Genomic DNA, 23,469 nt, shown 5'->3' on the forward strand with positions numbered 1-23,469 from the left:
TCCTTTGATTACGCCCACCATTTGGTGGAAAAAATCTTGCAAATATGCCGTAGCTGGGGTTTGAACCATGGGTACTTGGGGGACAACCTAGATGTCCTACTGCGACACTATGGCCCTGGGGACATTATCACGTTTAATCCCAGTTGGCCTCATTGACTATCTCTGGGGTGACGGGCTCGGCCCCACAGAAGTTTCCCACCGGCCACCAGGTAAATCGGGAAGTGCACGCGGTGGCCAGTCCAGAAGCCCAACATCCTTTTGGTTACGCCCCCCATTTGGAGGAAAAATTTCTGTAAATATGTCGTAGCTAGGGTTCAAACCGAGGGTATCTGGGTGACAACCTGGATGCCCTATCGTAGCATCATGGCCCCGGGGACATCAATCAGTTAAATAAGATTTATTCTGATGTGATCGGTTGAAGGAAAAAGAGCTCCTCCCTCTATGTTCTTGGGTCTCATGCGAGAGTCCTATATGATTGTGTCCTAGGGTCAGGGGTCATCCCAGCGGATTATCTACTTAAATAGAAGTCTTAGACAAGAAAACCAAGATTTGAAGAATCGACTCTTGACATTATAGAAAGGATTTGAAAAGTCTCGGTAATCTCAAATAAGATATGAGTAAATTGGAAAGGAAATATAGGAATTCATGGCTCGATTGAGTCAAACGTCGCATGGTTTTGACTCTCAAGAGACTTAGGACCCTCAAGCCTCTCACGATATTAATCAGTAGTTAACTGAGAGGTGTGTTGGCCTTTTACTTTTTTTATCACTCATGAAATATACAAAATAGATCTATTAATTTCATATTAGATGCATTTCTAATTGTATTATATCTTTTCAGGAACATTGTAGGTAATGATATATTCTATATATTACCATCTGCGGATATTCAAACTAGCATTCAAGTATTTTGTTTTAAAACTTGTAAAATTATTGTCTAGTTACATGATTTTATACTGTTGACTTTGTTTAGTTTAAATTTAATTTGCTAGTCATAATTCTGATGATATATTATACTTTTTGTAGGACTGATCTAACTAGTTTTGGAGTGGGATTGATTATCTTTGCTAAGAGGTTTCTATTATCGTTGGTAATGTATTTGGATGTATTGCATTTAAATATTTATTAGTAAAATTTTAGATATCTTGGATATTCATCTTTATTTTGTTATTGGATTGAATTTGATATATGGTTGGATTGAATTTGATAGTATCATTTTTGTGAATGTGTTATGTGGATTGTATTGTTTGTTATGGTGTGTTGTTATAATGTGTAATGTGAATGCTATGTTATGTTTGTGAATGCGTAATGTGAATGTGTTGTGAAAATTATCATGAAACTAGAATATTTTCACGTTAATTAGCAATGAAATTTTAAAATTCTGTTTCTAAACCTAGCGACGAAATTTTAATTTTCCGTCTCTAGTGAGTGACGAAATTTTAATTCTGTAATAAAGTTACGAAGGAATTTAAACTTTCATTTCTAAGTTTAGAGATAGAATTAAATATTCTGTTTCTAATTCTAGAGATGAAATTAAATATCCCGGCTCTAATTTTAATAATAAAATTAAAATTTTGTCTTTAAATTTAGCAACTGACAATTAAATTTCGTCCCTAAATGATGTCAGTGACCTATTTTATAGCAACGATAATAATTGGTCGCTATGTTTAATTAACGACTAATTAGCGATAAATAATTTCATCACTAATCTACTTTTTTCTTGTAGTGCCCCATCTAAAATGAGTGTATCAGCTATGAAACTGTAGCTACTATATAGTTATAGTAACTACGAAATCATAACTGCTATAACATGTAAAATTTTTTTTAAGACTAAAATATTTTGGAGCCTCCGAAAATACTTTAAATAATATTTTTGGGCATGAAATTAAGTCATTATGGATTCCGCCTAATACTCAGTTGTAGATCTCTCAATGAGCTCTAATTTAACATGGTCTCTCAAAGTTTATGGTTTAATATTCGCATTGTACCAATTACGAACTATAGCTACTACAACTACGTGGCAATTCAGTTGTAGCAACTACAAAATCATAACTGCTGCAACATAAATATTATTCAATTTTGAGAGACCATAATTTTTAATTCAAATTTTATATATCAAATTGAAACTCGTTTAGAAATCTACAACTGATTACAAGGTGAAACTCATAATCATCCTATTTCAAGCTCAAAAATATTATTTAAATTATTTTTGGAGGTTTTAAACAATTTTAATCTTAATTTTTTTTTTAAATCGTAGCATAAATCGTAGCTATTATAACTATATAGTAAATCATAATTATTATAACTATGTGATAGTTTTTAATAATTACAAAATTGTAATTACTATAATATGTCCGATTTAAATGTGAGATGTGATAATAATAAGAATAATACGGTAGGAAAATTTTATAATTTTATAAGAGAATGTGATATCTTTGGATAGGGAGATTCCATAAAAAAAAAATGCCTTTTCACTTGTATTTTTTTTTTTTATTTACTTCCTATAGTTTTAAATTAACAACTCCTTATTAGAAAGTACATGATTTTACTAAAATATTAATAGTTTTGAAATATCAAATTATTGGCCAACCTCTGTTTGATTCTGGGGAATTATCATTTTTTATTTTTTTTAAAAAAATATAATTTAATAATTGGTAAAATAAAATACATTTCTTATTAACTCTGACTATACTCACATATTTTTCAAATATTTTATTTTGTTTTCATTTTTAATTTCTAAATGTAAAACTTAAAAAAAAAATCAGCAGTTAAAAAGACCCATTTGACTCAAATTTATTTAAAAATTAAAAATATAATGCCTAATGAAACTAATTATCGAATGGCATTTTTGTAAATTCAATGCCCACGGCGAGTCGGTATTAATTCCGATCATCCTCTTATTATTCACATCCTGTCGTTTTCGCTGCTGCTTCATCGATAGGAAATGCATTAAAAAAAAGGGGGAAATTTGCCCTAACCCTAATCCTATCCTTTTTATTTTTGCGAATTTCTTCGGTTTATGCTTGGAAGGCGTCCGATTCTTCGGATTCTGACCCCGTGTGGATGCTAATCATCGCTCGACAGATCTGAAAGATCCTGGAAATCTATTGCAGGTGCATACTAATTATGAAAAACCCATCATTTTTTTTTTTGTGATTCGGTCCCTGACCTGATAAGATCTTCGTTATCTGCAATCGATTTAAAGGCCATCAGCCTTTACTGGTTGTTTGTTGTCGTCATGTCGTCACTTAAGTGCGGAGGTTCAGGTGTTGATTCATGTTGCTGCTATACTTGACAGATCTCGTTTAAGGTTTTAGGGGTTCTTTATAAAATCTATCTTCCTTTTAGATTTCCTGTGTTGTCTGGGATAATTTAGTGAAGGACGTGGTCTATTTGGTTTTATGGTTCCGACTGGTTCATGTCCTTGCTAGTTACATTTTGATTTGTTGTAAACTTATGTGCAAAAGCGACCCATTTTATAGTTAGACAATTTAAGTTGATCATACTAATATCTCTTAGTGTTGATGTTGTGTAAGCTTAGATTAAAATATTCTATCTTTTTCTCATATTCAGTTGGCGTTCTCCATAGGATGTGCAGACATTTTGAAAAATGATTTTTTCCCCCCATTCTTCGTGATGATTTCTGTGAATAACGGGTTGCTTTTGAGTTTTGAGTACAATGGTGCAAAGATATTGAAGGAAATATTTTTGTTATGAGTAAATATATATGTGTGATTGTGGACTCTTGCAATTTTTTTCCTTTTTGGATGCTTGCTTCATAGTTTATAATTGTGATTTCTGAATCTTTAGGATGGTGCATCAATGAATGAACATGGCCCTTTTTATTTTGATATTTTGTAAAATCATATTCTCTTGTTTCTCTTTTGGATGGTGTTATTTCTTTGAATGTTTGTATTTATTTTTTCATTGATTTTGTCTGAAAATTTTCTGTCATGTTTATGTGGTTATTCTTATCCTTGAAAATACATTAATATCTATTTATCTTTGGCAGGAGAATATATGCCACGATACCACTTTGATGATATGGATGAAATGGCAGAAGATTATGAGATGGGCGATGTAGAAGATGACATGTATGAAGAATTTCAAGGTAGAGCGATGGGCTATTCAGACTCTGATGATGAAGAATATGACCCTTTGGTATGCTTATTTCTACTTCTTTCCTTTTTAGTTTCTCCATTTAACAGGATGGCATTTGTAATATTATCACTCATTTTTGTTTATCTTTAATAAAATACAAACTTCTCATCATCATTATTGTATTGCTTTCCTATTTGTTCTTCAATGTTTTTCTTTTTCTATGTCTTTTACAACTTAGTGTCTTTGTAATTTTCAGAATGGAAGGGCAAATGATATTTCCTCTGCTCAAGCAAGGAAAGGAAAAGATATTCAAGGAATACCATGGAGTACACTAAGCATTACACGTGAGAGGTATAGACAAACCAGGCTGGAGCAGTACAAAAACTATGAAAATGTTCCAAATTCCGGAGAAGAATCTGAAAAGGCATGAACATGAACTTCGATGAATGAGTAGCTCAGTTGCATTTACTAGCAAACACATCTTTGTTGACCATCCAGCTCCTTTTTTTCCCATTAATCATGTAGGAATGCAAACCAACCGAGAAAGGTGGCATGTATTATGAGTTCCAGCGAAATACAAGATCTGTCAAATCCACTATTCTTCATTTCCAAGTGAGTTAATTTGTTCCATCCTTTGGCTTGAAACTAATAATTCCACTTCTCTGCAATCTCATGATCTTGCCAAAATGAGTTGCTTAATCAGATTGGCATGGAGGGGTTTGCATTTCAATTAAATTAATCAAATTTATGGCCTGCTCACATTTTTTGTGGGTTGAATTTAAATTATGGAACACGTTTTCTTCATCAGTGATGTAGAAAGGAACCCATTACCTAGCAATCTGTTGGAATTTATTGAACATTTCTATTGTATCCATAATCCAAGCTATTTATTTTCCAGTAGGATAGTGCTTAAGGACAGACTTTCTCTCATCACATATGTAAATTTTCATATAGCTATCAGTTTCTCATAATACAAGAATGATGACTGTTCGATGGTTTCACATGTGTTACACTACTGCACACCCATGTCAACTTCCTGTTGTTTGTACTTTGTATCGGTCCTTACTCTTTTGATCAACCATCCATATAGTAGAAGAATTCATAGGTTTCTTTGGATTTGCATTTCTTGTGAACAAGTCAATTGCTGCTGGCAAGTGAATATGACCTTAATTTTTCACTACTCAGTTATGTTGAGGAGCATCTGTATCAAGCCTGTAAATTATTTCTTCTCAACTCTGTTTTCTAGGTTGCTTAAAGCATTATATGAGCTCAAGTACTCCTATTGATGACCCCTATTCCATTTTGAATTTGCAGCTGAGAAATTTGGTTTGGGCTACATCAAAGCACGATGTCTACTTAATGTCACATTATTCTGTGCTTCATTGGTCCGCTTTAAATGGAGAAAAATATGAAGTTATCAATGTTTCAGGGCATATAGCTCCATGTGAGGTGTGCTAATAGAATCAGTTTTACTTTATTGTTGCTGGTATATTTTAACTGTGTTCTTCCCACTTAAGGTGTTTTTGAGAATTGAGGTTATGATTTTTGACATCTGGAATGCATTTCAAGTTAGGTTTACAAAAATAGTATCTGTCTACAGAAACACCCTGGTAGCTTGTTGGAAGGATTTTCGCAGACACAAGTTAGTACATTAGCTGTGAAAGATAACTTGCTTGTAGCAGGAGGATTCCAAGGTGAACTTATCTGTAAGGTAATCTTCCTAATCTTGGGTTGCTTATGTTTTTTACATGGTTTTTATTGTTATTGTTTTGTCTGCTACGTTTGAAAGAATCCTATGTTGCACGGATACGGATACGGGTATCGTATTGGATACGACACGGATACGGCGATACGAAAAATTTTAAAAATATAAGACACGATACGGCTAGGATATGACGATTATTAAAAAATAAAAAAATATTATATATATATATATATATATATATATATATATATATATATATATCGTATTAAAAATTAAAAATCCTAGAATAGAAAACTATGTTCATATTAAATCAACCATAATATCCGTTGCGAGCGACGGCGGGCTGTTGCGAGCAGTGGTAGGCTTCTGCGAGCAGCGCCGGGCTGCTGCTGGCTTCTGCGAGGGTTGCTGTTGAGCAGGCGACGCCGGGCTTCTGCGAGCAGCGGCGAGCTGTTGCTGGGTTCTGCGAGCAGTGGCGCTGTGGCAGACTTCTGCGAGCAGCGGCAGATGATGAAGACGCTGGCCAACAGTGGAGAGGGTTGGCGGCGAAAGCGCAGGAGATGGTTGCGTGAAATAGTTTTGTCGCGATGGAAAAAAAGAATCGGGAGTGGGGAGAGTAAGTTAGGGCTTTTTTCCATTTGAATAAGTAGTCCTCGTAATTTTATTATTTTTCAATTTTACCCTCAAAATTTTTATTTTTTTTGCAATTGTGTCCAAACGTGTCCGGAAACGTGTCTCATCCGTGTCCTAGCCGTGTCTGTCTGGTCAAACTTGTAAAAAGTCAATGACACGGTTTTTGCGGTGTCCGACACGCGTATTTGCATGTCGTGTCCGTGTCGTGTCCATGTCCGACACCTCCAAAAAAATATTTTTTGGAGTGTCCGTGCTACACTGAAAGAATCTATACTTGTAGCTTGGAGGTGGGTTAATGATTGAGCTACCTATGTGTTGTGTTATACTTTGACTAGTTGATCAGTCCTGTTTGTCTAAACAATTTTTTTACCATAAATATTGCTGACTAAATAAATACAGAGAACTTGTTTCTTGTAGATATCTCCATGAGTGCTAAAATGTTTGTTCTATAGTTAATCTTTATTTCATGGCAATGTTCATGATTTGATGGAAAAGCCTGTATTGAAATTTGTGTTTTAACATGCTTCCAAGAAATTTTGTGCACAAGAACTGCCCCTTCAGGAATAATTGAAGAATGTTGTTTTAGAGATTTTTTGGTTCATGGAATCAGAGATCACCATGAGAATAAGCATTGCCTGACAATTGTTCACATTGTAAATTGACAAGAATGTGAGTTTGAACAAATCCATTGAAAGGAATGTGATAATAGTATCCTTTAGTTTCCAATATTACTCATCTTAAAAATATCATTTGACTATTTATAATATTAACATGAGTTGAATATTTATTAATATATATTATATTTCATTAAGCATCAACTTTATATAAAAGCAGAGGGTAATTTTATCCTACGAACTAGTTTAACGTTTCCAATTAGAGGGAATATAAGATAGTGGGCATCGCTTTTTTGGGTGAATGTGATTCTCATGGGCATGTAAGAGGTCTGAGAATCTCAAAAAAATGGTTGTACAAAACTGAGCACTGTAATTGCATAACTATCATAGCTTTTCTGGGAGTTCGAGATTCCATGAAGGAAACATGCCCTTATAAATAAAATTCCTAACTGATTGATCTCTATTTGGTTCCATTTTGGACAGTCTCGCAAATCTATTTTGCTTGTAAGCAGCTCTCAAACTCCATTGCTAAATTAGGCTAGATTTTATGTAACAGTTATTACTACTATGCCTTTTGTGTCCTTTGAGTGGTCCTCATTTAATTGTTTGATCTTCAGTGTTGATTTTATTTGTACCAAATTTGAGAATTCATAGAGAGGTCAGCTAATCATTTATAGACTCTGCATTCATGCAACACACTTGTTTTTTTAATGATTTGAACTTTCTTGGTGCATCACACACACTTGCATCTAGTGGTGCAAACGAATCGAATCGAGCCAAATATATAGAAAAATGTAAGGTTCAAATTCGGCTCGAAATAGGTATATTCGAGTTCGAGCTCGATTCTAAGTTCGAAAAATTTAAAATGTCTGGTTCGAGTTTGGTTCGAATTAGGGCTCGAGTTCGAGTTCGGCTCGAAATATTCGAACATGTTCGCGAACTATTCAAATTATTGCTCGAAAATAGGTACGAAAGGCTCGAAATTTATTTATTTAATATATATTTAATTTATATTAATAAATATTAAGGCTCGCGAACGGCTCAAATAATATAATTTGGACTCGAGTTCGGCTCGAAAAAAAGTTCGAACATGTTCGAGTTCGGCTCGAATTTGATAAATTCGAATACGAATCGAATATTTTTCGAGCCGGCTCGAAAAGCTCGCGAGCCGACTCGATTCGTTTGCAGCCCTACTTGCATCCACTCCCCTTCCTTGGCTATTCTCCATCTGACCTAAATCATTTAAATTGCTACTTCCTTCCAACTATGCATATTACTGTTTTGTTTATCAGCTAACCAGTATGTAGAGACCAAGCAAACTGAAACTATACTGTGCTTTTGTATATTTTCACTGTAGTTGTTGGCCTAATTGTTAGTCAGATCATCGTTCCTGGAACACTGCTAGCTTGACTAGATTAGCTAATTGTTTGTCATTCGAGAATTGATAAGAATTGCTAAGATGTCGTTAGGTTGGCCGGTTTGACCCACTTTTGTTAGTATTTGTTGTTTGTGGAATTTGATTTGTTGAGGCTTGGTAGAAAACCTTGTGCTAGCTAGGATATGCAATCTTATCTGAACTCTAATAATGCTCATATTTTAACCAATCAACAATCACCTGCCAATTATGGAGTGTTAGCACTTTCATTTGCCACCAATGGCAAAATTGCAACTGTGAATTTGACATTGGGATTCTCTTGTTTCATGGCTAGTCTTTCTTGTTCTAATAGTTACATTGCAAGCAGTGACTTGGCATGGCCACTGCCTATCAATCTATTTAACATTTTAATCTCTTAGATAACCTATTTGAATTCTATTAACAGCCTTTTTTAAACCAATCAGTACTCTGCTCCCAAACAATCTTGTTATCACCACCGCCACCTACCAGTTACAGAGTATTGAAATGACTGACACGAACTAAGGATGGCATTCACTACTTTTCCTTGCTTTCCATCTGCTTCGTATCTTCTTTTGGAGCAAATGATGGGCATTTGACCTGACAAAAGTTGTGCACTTGAGCGCATCTGTTCGCCCTTTTCTTTGGGGTGAACAAAGGCCTTCTTCTTCATTTAACTGGAGAAAGCTTGTTCCTACCTGAAGTCTTTTAGTGTATTATTATTGGTGTGTGTTATAAGCTAGATCCACAAATTAAATGAAACAGCAAATAACATATTTGTTTTATTCCATTCAAATTAGTAAATTATTTTCTTCTTAACCTTATATAATAAAGAAACAAAGATTATTCATACATTCTTCATGTTAGTACTTACAAATTTGGTGCTAATTTTTTAAAGTTTATTTTGTATGCTTAATGATTTTCATTCCCTTTTGTTCAACATTGGTAAGAGAGGTGGTGATTTATGGATTGATAGAATCAGGGGATAGTGGATACTTAATTTGGTTGGTTGATGGATTTCCCTATGATATGTGGTATTATGCTGGGCCCTTTTTCCCACAGAGTTTATGAGGCTGAGTGGGTTGGATTATGGGCTAGAGACTGCAGGCTTTGTCAACTTGAGAAGGTGTGTGGTTGGGAGGGGAGCTAGGATGCTCACTTAGCCGCATATCATGATGAGATGTTACCACTGTTTTAAATCGCGTAGCGTTGGTTCATAGCGTTTTTGTCTTGTCATTGCGTAGCGTAAAAAAATAAAATATACTTATATAAGTAAAATAAAAATAACATAACCTAAAATTAATCATAATAATTCATTACATGTCAAAATATCCCATACCAACAATTTAAAAAGTCTTATAATTAAAACAACATAACTTAAAAATAATCAGTATCATCCAACTCTATATCACTATCATCATCAATAGTGTCTATGGTTGGAAAATTTCCACTATCAAAAGTTGGAATTACTCCATAATTTTCAGCATCAAGATGATTATCTTCCACATCAACAAGACTCAACCTTGCTTGTTTGTCTTTCCTTCCACCTATTATATAAGAGATACAACATTTAAGAATCAATTATAGGTGAAGTAGATATAAATAAATAATCTGCATATGCTTAGTGCTTACTTGAATTTTCAGCAACTCTTTTTTTTGAATTCGTAGGAGGAACTTCAACTATATCCTCAACATCTTCGACTCGCTTATCTGAGTCGAAAAGACTTTCAAAGGTAGCAGATGGCACACTCACAATAGGATCACTTTCAAATAATTCATCATCTTCAAGCCATTTAGTAGTTACGGGGAGAATTGGACCTTCTTTCTCAGTTATCCATTCATCATCTGAATTAATTTCATCAACTACAATGGGATCAATCTTGTCTCTCCTCCTAATACTTCTCTCCCTAAACTTGAAGTTATATTTCACAAACACCAACGCATTCAACTTTGCATGTTCAAGCCTATTTCTCTTTTTTGTATGAATCTAATATTACAAAAAAGAAAACATATATATATAAAAATAAACAATGATATGAAAATTATAAAACAATTAAAATTCAAGTAGAGTTAGAAACTTAGAATACTCACCGATTCAAAAGTGCTCCAATTTCTTTCACATCCCGAAGCACTACAAGTGAGACCAAGCACTCGAATTGCAAATGTAGTAAGCTCGGGTGTCTTACTTCCAAAACGTTCCCACCACGAGACTAATAAGTAATAACATTAAAAAAATTACAAGAATGTATATAATTTTAAAATATGAATGCTAGTATAATTTTACAAGAACGGTTACAAGAAGAAAATTTTACCCGGAGTTCGCAACATTCTTGTTCGTTTTGCTATTGGAGTTCCAAATTCTCCTTCAGCTTTATTATATAAGTCCAATTGGATGTCTGCTTTAAGACGATCATCAGAAGACAACATCCTATCCATGCAAGTATACAATCCATCTCTAACTTCATCACAATAAGAAAATCTTTCTTCATAACGCAATTGCGGATTCAAATAGTACCCGGCCGCGTGTAGAGGATGATGAAGTTGTGGAGTCCATCGTGAATCAATTTTTTTCCAAATAGGTTTGTATTTTCTGTCAACCCCCCCACAATTAAATTTTATTGTCTCTTTTGCCTTATCCATAAGTTCATAAATATATCCCATGGCCGATCTCTCCTCCGAATCAACTTCCCTTAACACACTTACAAGAGGAACAACACTCTTAACACAAAATGCAACATGTGGCCAAAAGTTGGGATCATTAATAACAATTCTCTTCACGACCTTCCCCTGAGTTGTTTGAGATAGTGGTGAACTAACCCAATCTTCGGAAGCAAACATTTGTTCAAGTGGCCTTTTAACCTTATACATACTCTGAAGAGTGAGAAATGAAGTAGCAAAGCGAGTAACAGCGGGACGGAGAATTTCTTTACCGTTTGTATACTTTCTCATCAAAGAAAGTATAGTCCCATGACCATAAAGGAACTTCACAACCATCTTAGCATGCTCAATTGTGTCAGAAAAAATCTTCAACTTTGCAATATCCTCCAACATTAGATCAATGCAATGCGCCGCACAAGGTGTCCACCAAATTCTATGTCTAGTCTCCATAATTTTTTCCCCCGCCTTAATGCAATTCGAAGCATTATCCGTGACAATTTGAATTACATTTTCCTCTCCCACCTCATCAACAACATCATTAAGATATTTAAAGATCAATTCCCCATTTTTAATAGAATCTGATGCATCAATAGATTTCAAAAAGAAAGTGCCGGCGGGACTATTTACTAAAAAATTGATCAAACTTCTATTCTTTCCATCCGTCCAACCATCGGACATAATAGTGCATCCATATTTTTTCCATGCCTTTTTATGCTCCTCATATATTAGGTTGATGCCATCAACCTCAGCTTTAAGTATCCAAGTTCTTAACTCATGCATTGAAGGAGGCTTGAACCCTCTTCCATATTCCGCAATGCCCTCAACCATAGGCAGCCAATAAGGATCATTCACAACATTAAACGGAAGTGCGGCAGAGTAAATAAAACGACCAATTCTACGCTTCACATCAACCAACAAATCTTTTTTGTATGTCGAATTTAGGGTTGTTTGTCGAGGTTCGGAACTAACAAACCCATGAAGAGTACCTTTACCTTTTGATTCACCACTACCAGAACATCCAATTGAATTTCCCCCTACACTTCCAACTTTTGATGATTGCGTACTCATACTTTGGGGACCTTCACCGATCTCTCATAACAATTCAGTTTGTTTACTTTTAGATGCTCTAATTTTGTCAAGTGATTCTCTAATTTCTTTCTTAATATCATCCGGAACACTAACACAAGGTGCAACCCCTTTATGAGTTTGAGCTAAATGTTCCTTCAAGCGAGTAATCCCTCCATTCGATATATGATGACAAAATTTGCACCGAACAGTTTTTTCCCCTTCATTTTGATAACAATATTTCCAACCAATATCTTTTTTATCTTTTTTTGATAAATTCGTAGACATTGCAAATTCTAACTAGACAATCAAAATCCTAGAAAAACAAAAGAAAAAAAATCAGAATAAATAATTAATTAATTAGAAACAAATCAGCAAAAAAAAAAAATATCAATCCAGGGCATTTGGATCGATCATTGCATCGATCCAAGGAATTGGATCGATCCAGCGATCGATTCAGGGTCGAACAGAAAGGATCTGGATCGATCCAGCGGTCGATCCAGGGTCTGGATCGATCCAGCGACCGATCCAGATCCTTTGATCCTTTCTGTTCGAACAGAAAGGATCTGGATCGGTCGCTGGATCGATCTTGATCCTTTCTGTTCGACCCTGGATCGATCGCTGGATCGATCCAGATGCCCGACTTCTGGAAATCGCGAAATCGTTTTTGCTCCTTCGAGAAAAAAAAACGAGAAGGAAAACCTAAACGAAAGGAAGGAGAAAAGCTTACCTCCAAATCTCCAATCGTTGTCCCTCGCCACCACTCACAGGTCACCGCTCGCCGCTCGCTGCTCACCGATCGCCGCCTGTCGCCTCTGCAGTCGGCCCTACCTTCGCCTCTGCCACAGTCACGATTCGACTCACCTTTGCCCTAGCTATTGGTAAGCAATTTGTAATTTTAGCGCCCGCTATGGGGCGCTAGGGCATGATAGCGCACGCTATGTGCGCTATCGACGCTTTTGTCCCGAATAGCGTGGGCTATTCGGGACAATCGCGATTCAGCGAACGCTCTGCAGCGTTCGCTGGTTGTAGCGCGCGATAGCGCGCTATTCGCCGCTATTGAATACACTGGATGTTACATAGGATAGTCAGTCCAAGGATCTACTATATTCAAGTGGGACAATTATTTTTGGTGGATGGACCTGCTACCCTATGACAAATCATTGAACATAACCATATATGTGACTCATCAGGGTGTGATGAAAGTCGAAACATCCATTCTGTAGCTAACTTTAGCACACTTGTGCTAGACTTCTATTTATATGATGCCGATTTGGTTTTTTGTTTATTTTGGGAAGCTGGAATACATAAGTCTGTGCCTTTTCTCTAAAGGCCTTAGTTTCCCTTCTATTTTCAGTATGACTTCTTTATGTATTATATTTGAAAAGTTCAAGCTGTCTGGTACATTATTAATGTGGCTCATACAATATGGTCCCTTAGCTAGTTCATGATTTTACCCGTAAAATATCATTCCTATTCATCCATCAAATCGGGATTGCTTGTCTATGATGTATTATAAGATTTTTAGTTTACAATTGAATCCAACGAATGAAATCTGGAGTCATGCCATTTGAAACGAATGGTTTTTTCACAAGATCGACACCTGCACAAAACGCAAAATAATTTCGCGTGTGTCATCGCGTGCGTGACATGCATGCAAATAGAAGGAAGAAGAAATCAATTTGGGGATGAAGACTTAACTAGATGCATCGGCGAAAGATTAGCTCTGTGAAGCGGGCGAGACAAGAAAAAATCGCAAAGAAGGGGAGGAGGTGGAAGGATTGAAGGCGGAATCGAGGAATACGCGAGGAAAAAAGAAAAAGTAGGGTTTTATTAAAAGTTTTAATTAAAACCGTTAAATTATATATATAATTTCTAATTAATTATTATATAAATTATAATTATATAAATTAATAATTAATTAAATAAACAGTTAATTAATTAATATAATTACAATATATAGTTTTTTATTTAAAATATAAAATAAAATAAAAATTAGATAATTTATATAATATATAGTTATATAATTTAAAGTAATTTTAAAATTAAACTTTTATAAATAATTCTAAAAAAATTAATTGTTAAAAATTAAAAAATATATAAATTTGATTTTAGTATGCAATATAAACTATAATATATATATATAAACTATAATTATATAAATTAATAATTAAATAAATAAATAATTTATATAATTGTTATAGGTGATAATTTTTTTTATCTTAGAATCATTTTGAGATTTGGAATCATGAATATTAACATACTTAGCTCTCTCTTTTTAGATTCTTGCTTCCTAATCATATGAAATACTTATTTTTGTTGATATGAATGTCTGATTTTTACACCTAGGAAATGCTTAAGATTATCTGTTCTTTATTTCAGAAGTTTTGAGAAAGGTATGTTGTCAAGTTACATAAAATTAATATACAACTTATATATATATGGAAATCTTATCCTGCGGCACGCATCCGTGCGGTTTGGTGCGGCGCGCATTAAAATCCGTGCTGGATCGATTCAGCCCGCCTACGCGTTAAACTCTGGATCGATCCAGTGATCGATCCACCGCACCGATCCGCACGGATGCGTGCCAGAGCTATTGGTCGGCATTGATTGGATCAATCAGCCAGTCTCACTGAATCCTCTGACATGGATAATTTGGTTGCTACACGTCATCTTTTTGGTTCAATGTATGATCAGTGATTACCAGAGCTACCTACTGATTACCCCATGATGTGATTATTTGGTTTGATAGTGTTTATTTTTAGATATCATTTTTCCCACTAGAAGAACTTGATTGAGAAACCAATTTGAGTTAAAACTTGACATCCTTTTACTAAGATGATCTTGAGAATTCCCTTTGATGTGCATATTGAAGCACTGTGATTATTATTGATGCAGATGTTGCATTGTTGCTATATATATATATAGCATAATTTTGGCCTTGTTAAATAGAAGTGCTTGAGAGTTCTCTTTAATGCGCATATTGAAGCACTGTGATTATTGTTGATGCAAATGTTGTACTGCTATGTTGAATTCTTGCTTCATGTATATGTCCAAATTTTGGCCTTGATAAATGGAAGAATTTATTATAGGTTTGTATTTTCCCTGAGTTTGTTAGAGAAAAATAAGTATCTGTATGCTTGTTTCTTTCTAGTTGAGCATGCCCACAGGTTATTACCATGCTTCAGTGTACATATGATTGATGGTGAAATCAATGTCATCCAATATTCTTTTCTTTGAAATTGAAACAGTTTTTAGACCGGGAAGGAATTAGCTTTTGCTGCCGAACGACATATGATGACAATGCTATCACCAATGCTTTGGAGATTTATGAAAGTTCGAGGTAATATGCATTACTGTCACTAACTTTCTTGTGTGTATTTTTTTTTCCTGACTGTATTGTGACATATCCAGTGGGGCTGTTTGTTTCATGTCTTCAAATAATGACTGTGGAGTACGAGACTTTGATATGGAGAAATTTCAGCTTTGCAAGCATTTTCGCTTTCCATGGCCCGTGAATGTAAGACAAATGATTTGTAAAATTATCCAGAATGGGTTAAACCAAATTCCTAGTAATATTAATGCACGTACCTTATTACTTCAGCCAGAAGTGAAAGCAATCTTTTAATTATTTTTTTTGTTCCATGCTTGAATTTTGTGTTAGTTATTTTGTTTTCGTTGCATGCTAACATTTGGATTGTTAATATAACTGACGGTGTCATTTTTTTTTGCAGCATACATCACGTAGTCCTGATGGAAAAGTTCTTGTCATTGTGGGAGATGATCCTAACAGCATGTTGGTTGATGCTCATACGGGAAAGGTTTGTAGTATCCAATTGCTAATAATGTTAGGAGTAAAACATTAGTACAATGGCTTTAAGAGATCCAATTAGAGAATAAATACACTATGATTCTGATTTATCTTTAAGTTTTAAAGTAGTAAATGGAAAATTTATTAAAGTTTAGTGACTGTTATCAACACTCCACCATAGTGGTTTAAATGCTGCGTGGTTTGGCTTTCTGGTTTGGCTTTCGAAACTTGAAATCTAGCTTGAATAACTTTTGCAACTCTGGTTATTGCAGACTGTCCATACCTTGCAAGGTCATCTGGATTTCTCATTTGCATCATCATGGAATCCTGATGGCCAAACGTTTGCCACCGGTAACCAGGACAAAACGTGCCGGATTTGGGACATCAGGAATCTATCAAAATCTGTTGCTGTATTGAGAGGCAATCTTGGCGCTATCAGATCGGTCCGCTTCTCATCTGATGGTCAATTTTTGGCAATGGCAGAACCTGCTGATTTTGTTCATATCTACGACGTGGGAAGTGGGTACAACAAGCGACAGGAGCTGGACTTCTTTGGTGAAATCTCAGGCATGTCATTCAGTCCCGACACAGAAGCGCTGTTTGTTGGGGTATGGGATAGGACTTATGGTAGCCTACTACAATACAGTCGGCGACGAAACTACACTTACCTTGATGCAATGTTGTAACATTCAAGTCGTAGAACCAGTCGCCGCCTGTTCTTGCTGCAGTGCCTAAAAATTACTGCATATCTGTATGTTTGTACCGGGATGGAGAGAGAGCACGAGGGAAAAGGAAATATTAGACTGATATTTGGCTGTTTTCTTTGAGATTGAGTGTTGAGAGGGACTGCAAAAGCCTTTGTTCTGTTTAATCTCAATAAACTCCGCGACTTTTGGAATGTATAAAGAAATGTACAGATGTCTAGACAGAGAACTAGTGAGACCATGATCGCTTCTTCTTACACTTCTGGTGGAATTTTATTTTTCATGGGTGATGTTTCTATTCCTGAACCTCCAGGCTACTCGTTATTTCTAGCATGTTCAATTGACTACCACAAGTCACGGTTTGATTCGTGGAAACAATTTCTACGCAGATAGGTGAGATTTTACATTGATTGGAGTTTGATGTATCGGACTGTCGACTACGAGGTCTCAAGATTTGTTGTTTTATGCTTTGGTTCAGTTTCATGTATGGTTGTAATCGCTATGCTTTTGATTTAACTAGACTTAGTAAATTTATAGTATTTTATCGTCTGTATGTTTTGGGGGAAATGATTTACATATGTATATTTAGAAAGAAAAAAATTAGAAAAATTAGAAGAGGATAATGAGTTTGGGAGATATTTTCTTCGAAGTAAACCGACAAGTGGAACTCGAAGGTGATGCAAGAGATTAATTATCTTACATTATCATGTAGCTGTCCCCATGTGGGATGTGGCCGGCTTCTGGAAACCTGCCTCAGATACGCCGCAAACCTATCGATCTATTGGAAGATTCGTCCCTATCCGACCGCAGCTTCTCACCGCCAGCTGGCCGTATCATGACCTTGGGAATCCGGTCGTCATCTCCCTCTCCACCTCCACAACCCCCAAAAGCAAGCCGAAAATTATTTTCATTCCATCCATCCTCCTGCTAGACTTGGAGTTCCTCCTACTCGACTTCACTTAATCCGGTAGCTCGATCGCTAAACTGATTTAGGACTCGAACGAAGATTTCAATTTTATACTCGAAACAGGTCGAATTTATGCATTTGGTTTGCTTTGTCCACGGTTAAATTTGTATGACTTTCTTTTTCTTTTCTTTTGTTTGTTTCCTTCTTTTTGATCTATTTTTTGCTTCAAAATAACGGCTTGCCATCGTCTCGCTGATCTTTCAGCTAAGTTCTTGCCTGTTTCCTTGATACTGCAGGAAAAGAGCCATATGGCCAGCAAACGCATCCAAAAGGAACTCCTGGATTTGCAAAGGGATCCTCCAGCGTCCTGCAGTGCTGGACCAGTCGGCGAGGATCTCTTCCACTGGCAAGCTACGATTATGGGTCCTTCCGAAAGTCCCTACGCCGGCGGGGTGTTCTTCGTGGCCATCCATTTTCCTCAAGACTACCCATTCAAGCCTCCTAAGGTCAACTTCCAGACCAAGGTAAGAAGAATTTTTGACCCATTCCCGAGTGGATACCTGCTTTATTTGGATCATCATTACATGTTCGTGATACATCAATTATGTTGCTGCGAGACTATTTTCACTTGCATATGAAATAAAATCGGTTGTTGTGGGTCTGATTTCGATTCTTCTTAAAGGTAGCTAATTGTGCAGGTGTACCATCCAAACATCAACTCCAATGGCAGCATCTGTCTTGACATCCTCAAGGATCAATGGAGTCCAGCTCTGACCATCTCCAAGGTTCTCCTCTCCATTTCCTCCCTCCTCACGGACCCGAACCCTGACGACCCCCTCGTCCCCGAGATCGCCCACCTGTACAAAACGCACAGATCTCGCTACGAAGACGCAGCGAGGTCGTGGACGCAGAAGTATGCCATGGGCTGATGTTTGCATGGTTCTTCAAACAAGTTAATTAATCACGTTTGTTTGCTTGGTAATGTACTTAGAAGCAGACTTGCTGAATCCTCAGCTCTGCTCCTCGAATTCCGTATCTGTTCATGTTGCTTGGTTCGTTGTTAGGTGTGATTAGAGTTGGATTCAGATAATTTACAACGTAAGCTACAATTCCTTTTCCCCTAAAACTCTATATATCAAAAAAAAAAACATAGAATTTTATATAAACAAGATGACGAAATGGTAGAAACCGTAAAGAGTCGACAAACCTTGTAATCTCTTTAAGTTCCTGGAGAAGAAAGAACATCAAATATGATGAAGGCGACAACAGAAACTACGTGACTTTGTATATATACAAATACACTGCAACAAAAGAATTGTCTCTGATAAATTCTGATTTTAGAACCCAAATTTGACTATGAATTTTCGCTTAATGTTCATTCCTGATTTTAGCCCCCAAGTTTGACCAATACAAATCATCGAATTAAATTGGAAAACAATTTCTTGCGTGCTTTAATTATATGTTTGTTTGTCTGCTTTCAGATTTTGTCCACCAAATAATGAAACATTATATAAATTTATTTTTCAGTTTTTGTTCACGCAAATTCAATTGTTTATTTGATAAAACGAATTGAAAACTTTAAATCTCAGATGTTTATGATTTCCACATTAAAGAAATCAGTTGAACTTTGATATATTAAACGTTTTTTTATTAAAAAAAAGAGCAACAAAATACAATTTTTCTTAGAAATTACATAAAACAACTCTCCTGGATACTCCTCTAGCAGCCACTAAACCACACAATTATTAATACAAAATTCACCTCTCACTTCAAAGTTTGAAGCAACATTAATTAATCAAAGGTGCTTAATTGGATCCTCCCAAGTCAAAGCAGACAGCCATTAATTTGCTGCTTAATGACAACTACCAGCAATTTTTTTATATGTAACTAATTATTTCTGAATGAAAATACTGAAATTAAGATGTTAAATTGTGCCTCTGAAAGCAGAATGTGCATTACACAGCCAAATCATGAAGAATAAGCAAATTTATGGACATTCATGCTGCTTAATTACACACTAATGTCTAATTGTAGCAATTAATGGAAACGAACAAATAACAAGCTGCAGTAGAAGTAAAGAAGAAGGAAAAGAAAAGTAAAAAAACAATTGCCTGGCTTTCCCATGTATGCTATGAACTCTTCATATAAAACCCATCTCTCATTGAAACCATAACTTCACATCCCCCTCCATCTTCAAGCAGAGAGGAAAGAAAAGAGAAGCTACGAAGAAGAAGAAGAGGAGGTAGAAGAAGAGGAGGCTACATTGTTTAAAAGAGAAGAGATTAATTATCTTTTATTAACTGAGATTATTTTATATGCCAAGAAACACATAGGAGAAAAACATGGAGGTATTAGAGAAAGGAAGGGTGTTCCCAAGAAGATGACAGATGGTTCTTGTTGACTGCACTGCCCTGCACTGAACCAGGAGGGGACCCTAAACACCTTCTCTCTCTTTCTCTCTCTCTTTCAAAATACCTTTACTTCCTCTATGCACTTGAATACTTGATGAACTAATTCGCTTGCTTAGTTAATTTCCTGTAGTGCAGTAACGACTTCATCTCTGGTTTGTCTTGCCATGCACGGCACGGGTGCAAGCGACAATGGCGCCGAGACCATGGCATCTCTGGTTTGATCAGTAGTGTTGTCACTGAGAACTGAAGAGAATTGGAGGACCATGCCACCATTAGAGGGATGAGACGAGAGAAAAGCGTCTGGTAAGATTTTAGGTTAAGAGATGTTCCAATCAAATTAATACCCTGGATTCAGGGCAGAGCTAGGATATTCGTTCAGTGTAGGCAAATTGCGGCTACCGCTAACGAACATGTTGTAGAGGACGTCTCCCTCGGTCTAGTTCCAATGACAAGCCTGATAGTAATGCCAAGATAGCTCAAGGCCTTTGCTGCTCGTGAGCCGTGCTCGCAAGCAACAAGGAATGCCTCTAGGATGAGATGAGCATAAACAACAAAGAAATAATCTTTGAAGATGAGTTGTAAATAAGGTCCATTATCCCATAAGTGATATAAGAGTACTATTTCTTAATGATATATAATTTTTGATGCCCTGCACTAGGTTGACATTAGTTGTAAAATGAACACATTTGTAGTAAAGCAAAAAATTGAATTGTTGTTTTAATTAGCAAGTTTATTCTAATCAGTTATTTTATCGCTTTATTAAATTGTTCTCCTTGATTTCAAGATCAATCTTCACCAAATTAACAATGCTTCAAGATAAATTGGTATTCTCATAGACTCGTTTGAAAAAGTTAGGGAATGAATTGAAGTTATTAAGTATCCTTTTTATGCTCTTTTATTGATTTCTTTTTTATTGTTGATCTGAACAAATAAGAAATGTGATCAAGATTGACTGTTAGTTCAGTGAATAAGGAACCTATTGAGAGCTCTTAATAAAATTTTCTGTGAAATGATTTAATTTACTAGTAGCATTTTTTTTTTGTCCGGAGGCCTAATGCGGGCACCTACCCACTGTGCCTGTGTTGGCTCTGTCCATACAATGGTTAAGCCACTAGTCAAATAACATGTTGACATATATTTTTTTCGGATATCATCGCTGGTTGAGATAAAAGAGAGTTAGACTGACATCGAAAAATCCTGATAAATTATCCCGACGTTCAAATTAAGGTTTACTTAAGGTGATATGCGAGAAGAAATAGATGAAGAAGAAGAGCACTGGTCTAGGGTTTTGAATTGAGGATCCCTTTTCATTACATTTGTGAGTGTTTATATAACTGTCAGGAGAGTATCTCCATGTCAACTGCTACATAGCGTGTTCCTCCATCTTCCTAGTGTTGAATTTTGTATTAAATTCAAAGTATTTTTTGGTAGTGTTTTTAGTCCCACATTGCTAAGTGAAGAAGCTTAGAAGGGCTTATATAGGAAGCCCTTCCATCCTTGCTTAGCAATGATAAGGGGACCTACACGCATGCGCGGGCCAAGCCCAAATCGAGTGGATTTGGGGGGTTCGAGCCGGAAATCCATAAACCGGGCGTCACGTACGCGATTTAATCGCGCGTAGGGAGGGTGCGGCCCGGTCTGTTTTTGCTAGTTTGGTTCAGTCTGAACCAAACCAGAGTTTGGTTTTTGTTCCGCGTAAGGAACGGACGCAACACCGCGCGAGAGGAGACGCGGACGTGACACCGCGCGTGAGGAGACGCGGACGCGTTTCCTCGCTAGTGAAGCAGTGCTTCGTACCTCCTCAGAGTGAATAAAAGGGGACAAGCAGTGCCTCTATTCTTCACTCAATCTTCCTTCTTCTCCCTTCTCTGTGCGATACATTCTGCACAGCACCTCCTCTGTTTTTCTTTTCGAGTTCGAGTCTTTCTGCACCTTTGTTGTGTCCTGAGGCTTGGTCTTTCGGCGATCTGAGGTTGGGTCCGAGTGTCGCGTCCGTTTTGGAGTGCACCTACGGACAAGACGAGCGGTTGTCGGATCTTGGGGGAATTTTGCCTGGGAGCCTTTGCACCGTGAGGCGGCAATAAATTCTCTAAGGACAGTCGGCGTGCCGACGCTTCAACCGGATAACTATATTCTAAACCCGACTACTTTATTTATCTGTCTATTGCATGCTATTCTTGTCAATATAATACTGCTGTTTTTATTGCTTTATTTACAACATTCTTAGAGAATTTATTGCTTGTATCAATAGACATGATGAATGATAGGGTAATAGGATCTGATGAGGCTAGTGCTAGACCCGAGAAATTTTACGGGCAAAACTTCAAACGTTGGCAACAACGGATGAAATTTTGGCTTACTACCCTAGGGCTATTCTCCGTTATAGAAACAGACCCTCCTTCACCTACTGAAGAGGAACCTGCCCGTAGTGCTGCCTTAGAGAGGTTTAAGCAAAGGGATTATCTCTGCCATGGGAGAATCCTGTCTGCCCTCTCAGACGCACTATTTGATGTATACTGCTCTACCTCTTCAGCTAAAGAGCTGTGGAAATCTTTGGATAAAAAATATAACTCCGAAGATTCTGGTTTAGAAAAGTATACTGTGGCAAAATTCCTGAACTTCAAAATGGTTGAAGGCAAATCTGTGGTTGAGCAGACACATGAATTCCAAGTTCAAATTCATGGTCTTGCTGAAGGAGATATGTCATTACCTGAAAAATTTCAGGTCTTGTCTATCATCGAAAAATTGCCTCCGAGTTGGGAAGATTTTGGCATGACTCTTAAACATCGGAGAGGTAAAATCTCTCTAGAAGATTTGATGATTGCCTTAAATATCGAAGAAGAACATCGGAAGCAACATAAAAATGATGATACAAGAATGCCTATGGATTTTATTCCAAAGGCAAATGTAGTAGTCTCATCTGACAAGAAGAAATTCAAAAATCAAAAAATGAAGAACAAGATGAAACCCAACCCAAAGGTTTAAAAGAAAACTGGAACTAAACCTAAGCCTTGCTGGGCATGTGGACAGGTTGGACATTATGCCAAATTTTGCCCTAAGAGAAAGGACAAGAACAAAAGCAATACGTCCAACACCAAGGCACAAGTAAATGTCGTGACTGCTAGTGACGACACCAGCGATAGGTTTGTTACCTTCAAACCCGAACTAAACTTGATCTATCAACCCAATGAATGGTTAGTTGATACAGTTGCTAATGTACACTATTGTGCTGATCGATCTGCCTTCCTTATTTATCAGGTAATTGAAGGCACTTCCGTGATCATGGTGAACCATTCTGCAGCCAGGGTGTTTGGGATAGGACAAGTTGACCTAAGGTTCACCTCTGGAAAAGTTCTGTCACTGCATGAGGTGCATCATGTTCCAGCGGTCCTTCGGAATTTGATTAGCGGATCAAAGTTAGTTCGTGCTGGTTATGAGTTGAACTTCAAATGTAATAAAGTTGTAATA

At 36.5% G+C, this 23,469-nt stretch overlaps 2 protein-coding genes across 3 annotated transcripts; both read left to right on the forward strand.

Annotated features, from left to right (window-relative positions):
- Positions 1 to 2,911: 2,911 nt before the first annotated feature.
- LOC122031065 (uncharacterized WD repeat-containing protein C2A9.03-like) lies at positions 2,912 to 16,940 on the forward strand. Its single transcript, XM_042590124.1, has 10 exons — positions 2,912 to 3,112; positions 4,012 to 4,160; positions 4,357 to 4,524; positions 4,626 to 4,712; positions 5,415 to 5,549; positions 5,701 to 5,811; positions 15,420 to 15,511; positions 15,583 to 15,688; positions 15,903 to 15,989; positions 16,252 to 16,940. Exons 2-10 carry the CDS (start codon positions 4,020 to 4,022, stop codon positions 16,663 to 16,665), a joined length of 1,341 nt encoding a protein of 446 aa, XP_042446058.1. The 5' UTR covers positions 2,912 to 3,112; positions 4,012 to 4,019; the 3' UTR covers positions 16,666 to 16,940.
- Positions 16,941 to 17,488: 548 nt separating this feature from the next.
- Positions 17,489 to 18,699, forward strand: LOC122032311 (ubiquitin-conjugating enzyme E2 11-like). Of its 2 annotated transcripts, none has more exons than XM_042591591.1 (3): positions 17,489 to 17,650; positions 17,887 to 18,114; positions 18,289 to 18,699. In XM_042591591.1, exons 2-3 carry the CDS (start codon positions 17,899 to 17,901, stop codon positions 18,517 to 18,519), a joined length of 447 nt encoding a protein of 148 aa, XP_042447525.1. In that variant the 5' UTR covers positions 17,489 to 17,650; positions 17,887 to 17,898; the 3' UTR covers positions 18,520 to 18,699. The 2 variants fall into 2 exon arrangements, with proteins under 2 accessions (XP_042447525.1, XP_042447524.1); XM_042591590.1 differs by having other exon boundaries at positions 17,499 to 17,713.
- The last annotated feature ends 4,770 nt before the right edge of the window (positions 18,700 to 23,469 follow it).

Source organism: Zingiber officinale, chromosome 11A (genome assembly GCF_018446385.1).
Source record: "Zingiber officinale cultivar Zhangliang chromosome 11A, Zo_v1.1, whole genome shotgun sequence".
Classification (NCBI taxonomy): Eukaryota; Viridiplantae; Streptophyta; class Magnoliopsida; order Zingiberales; family Zingiberaceae; genus Zingiber; species Zingiber officinale.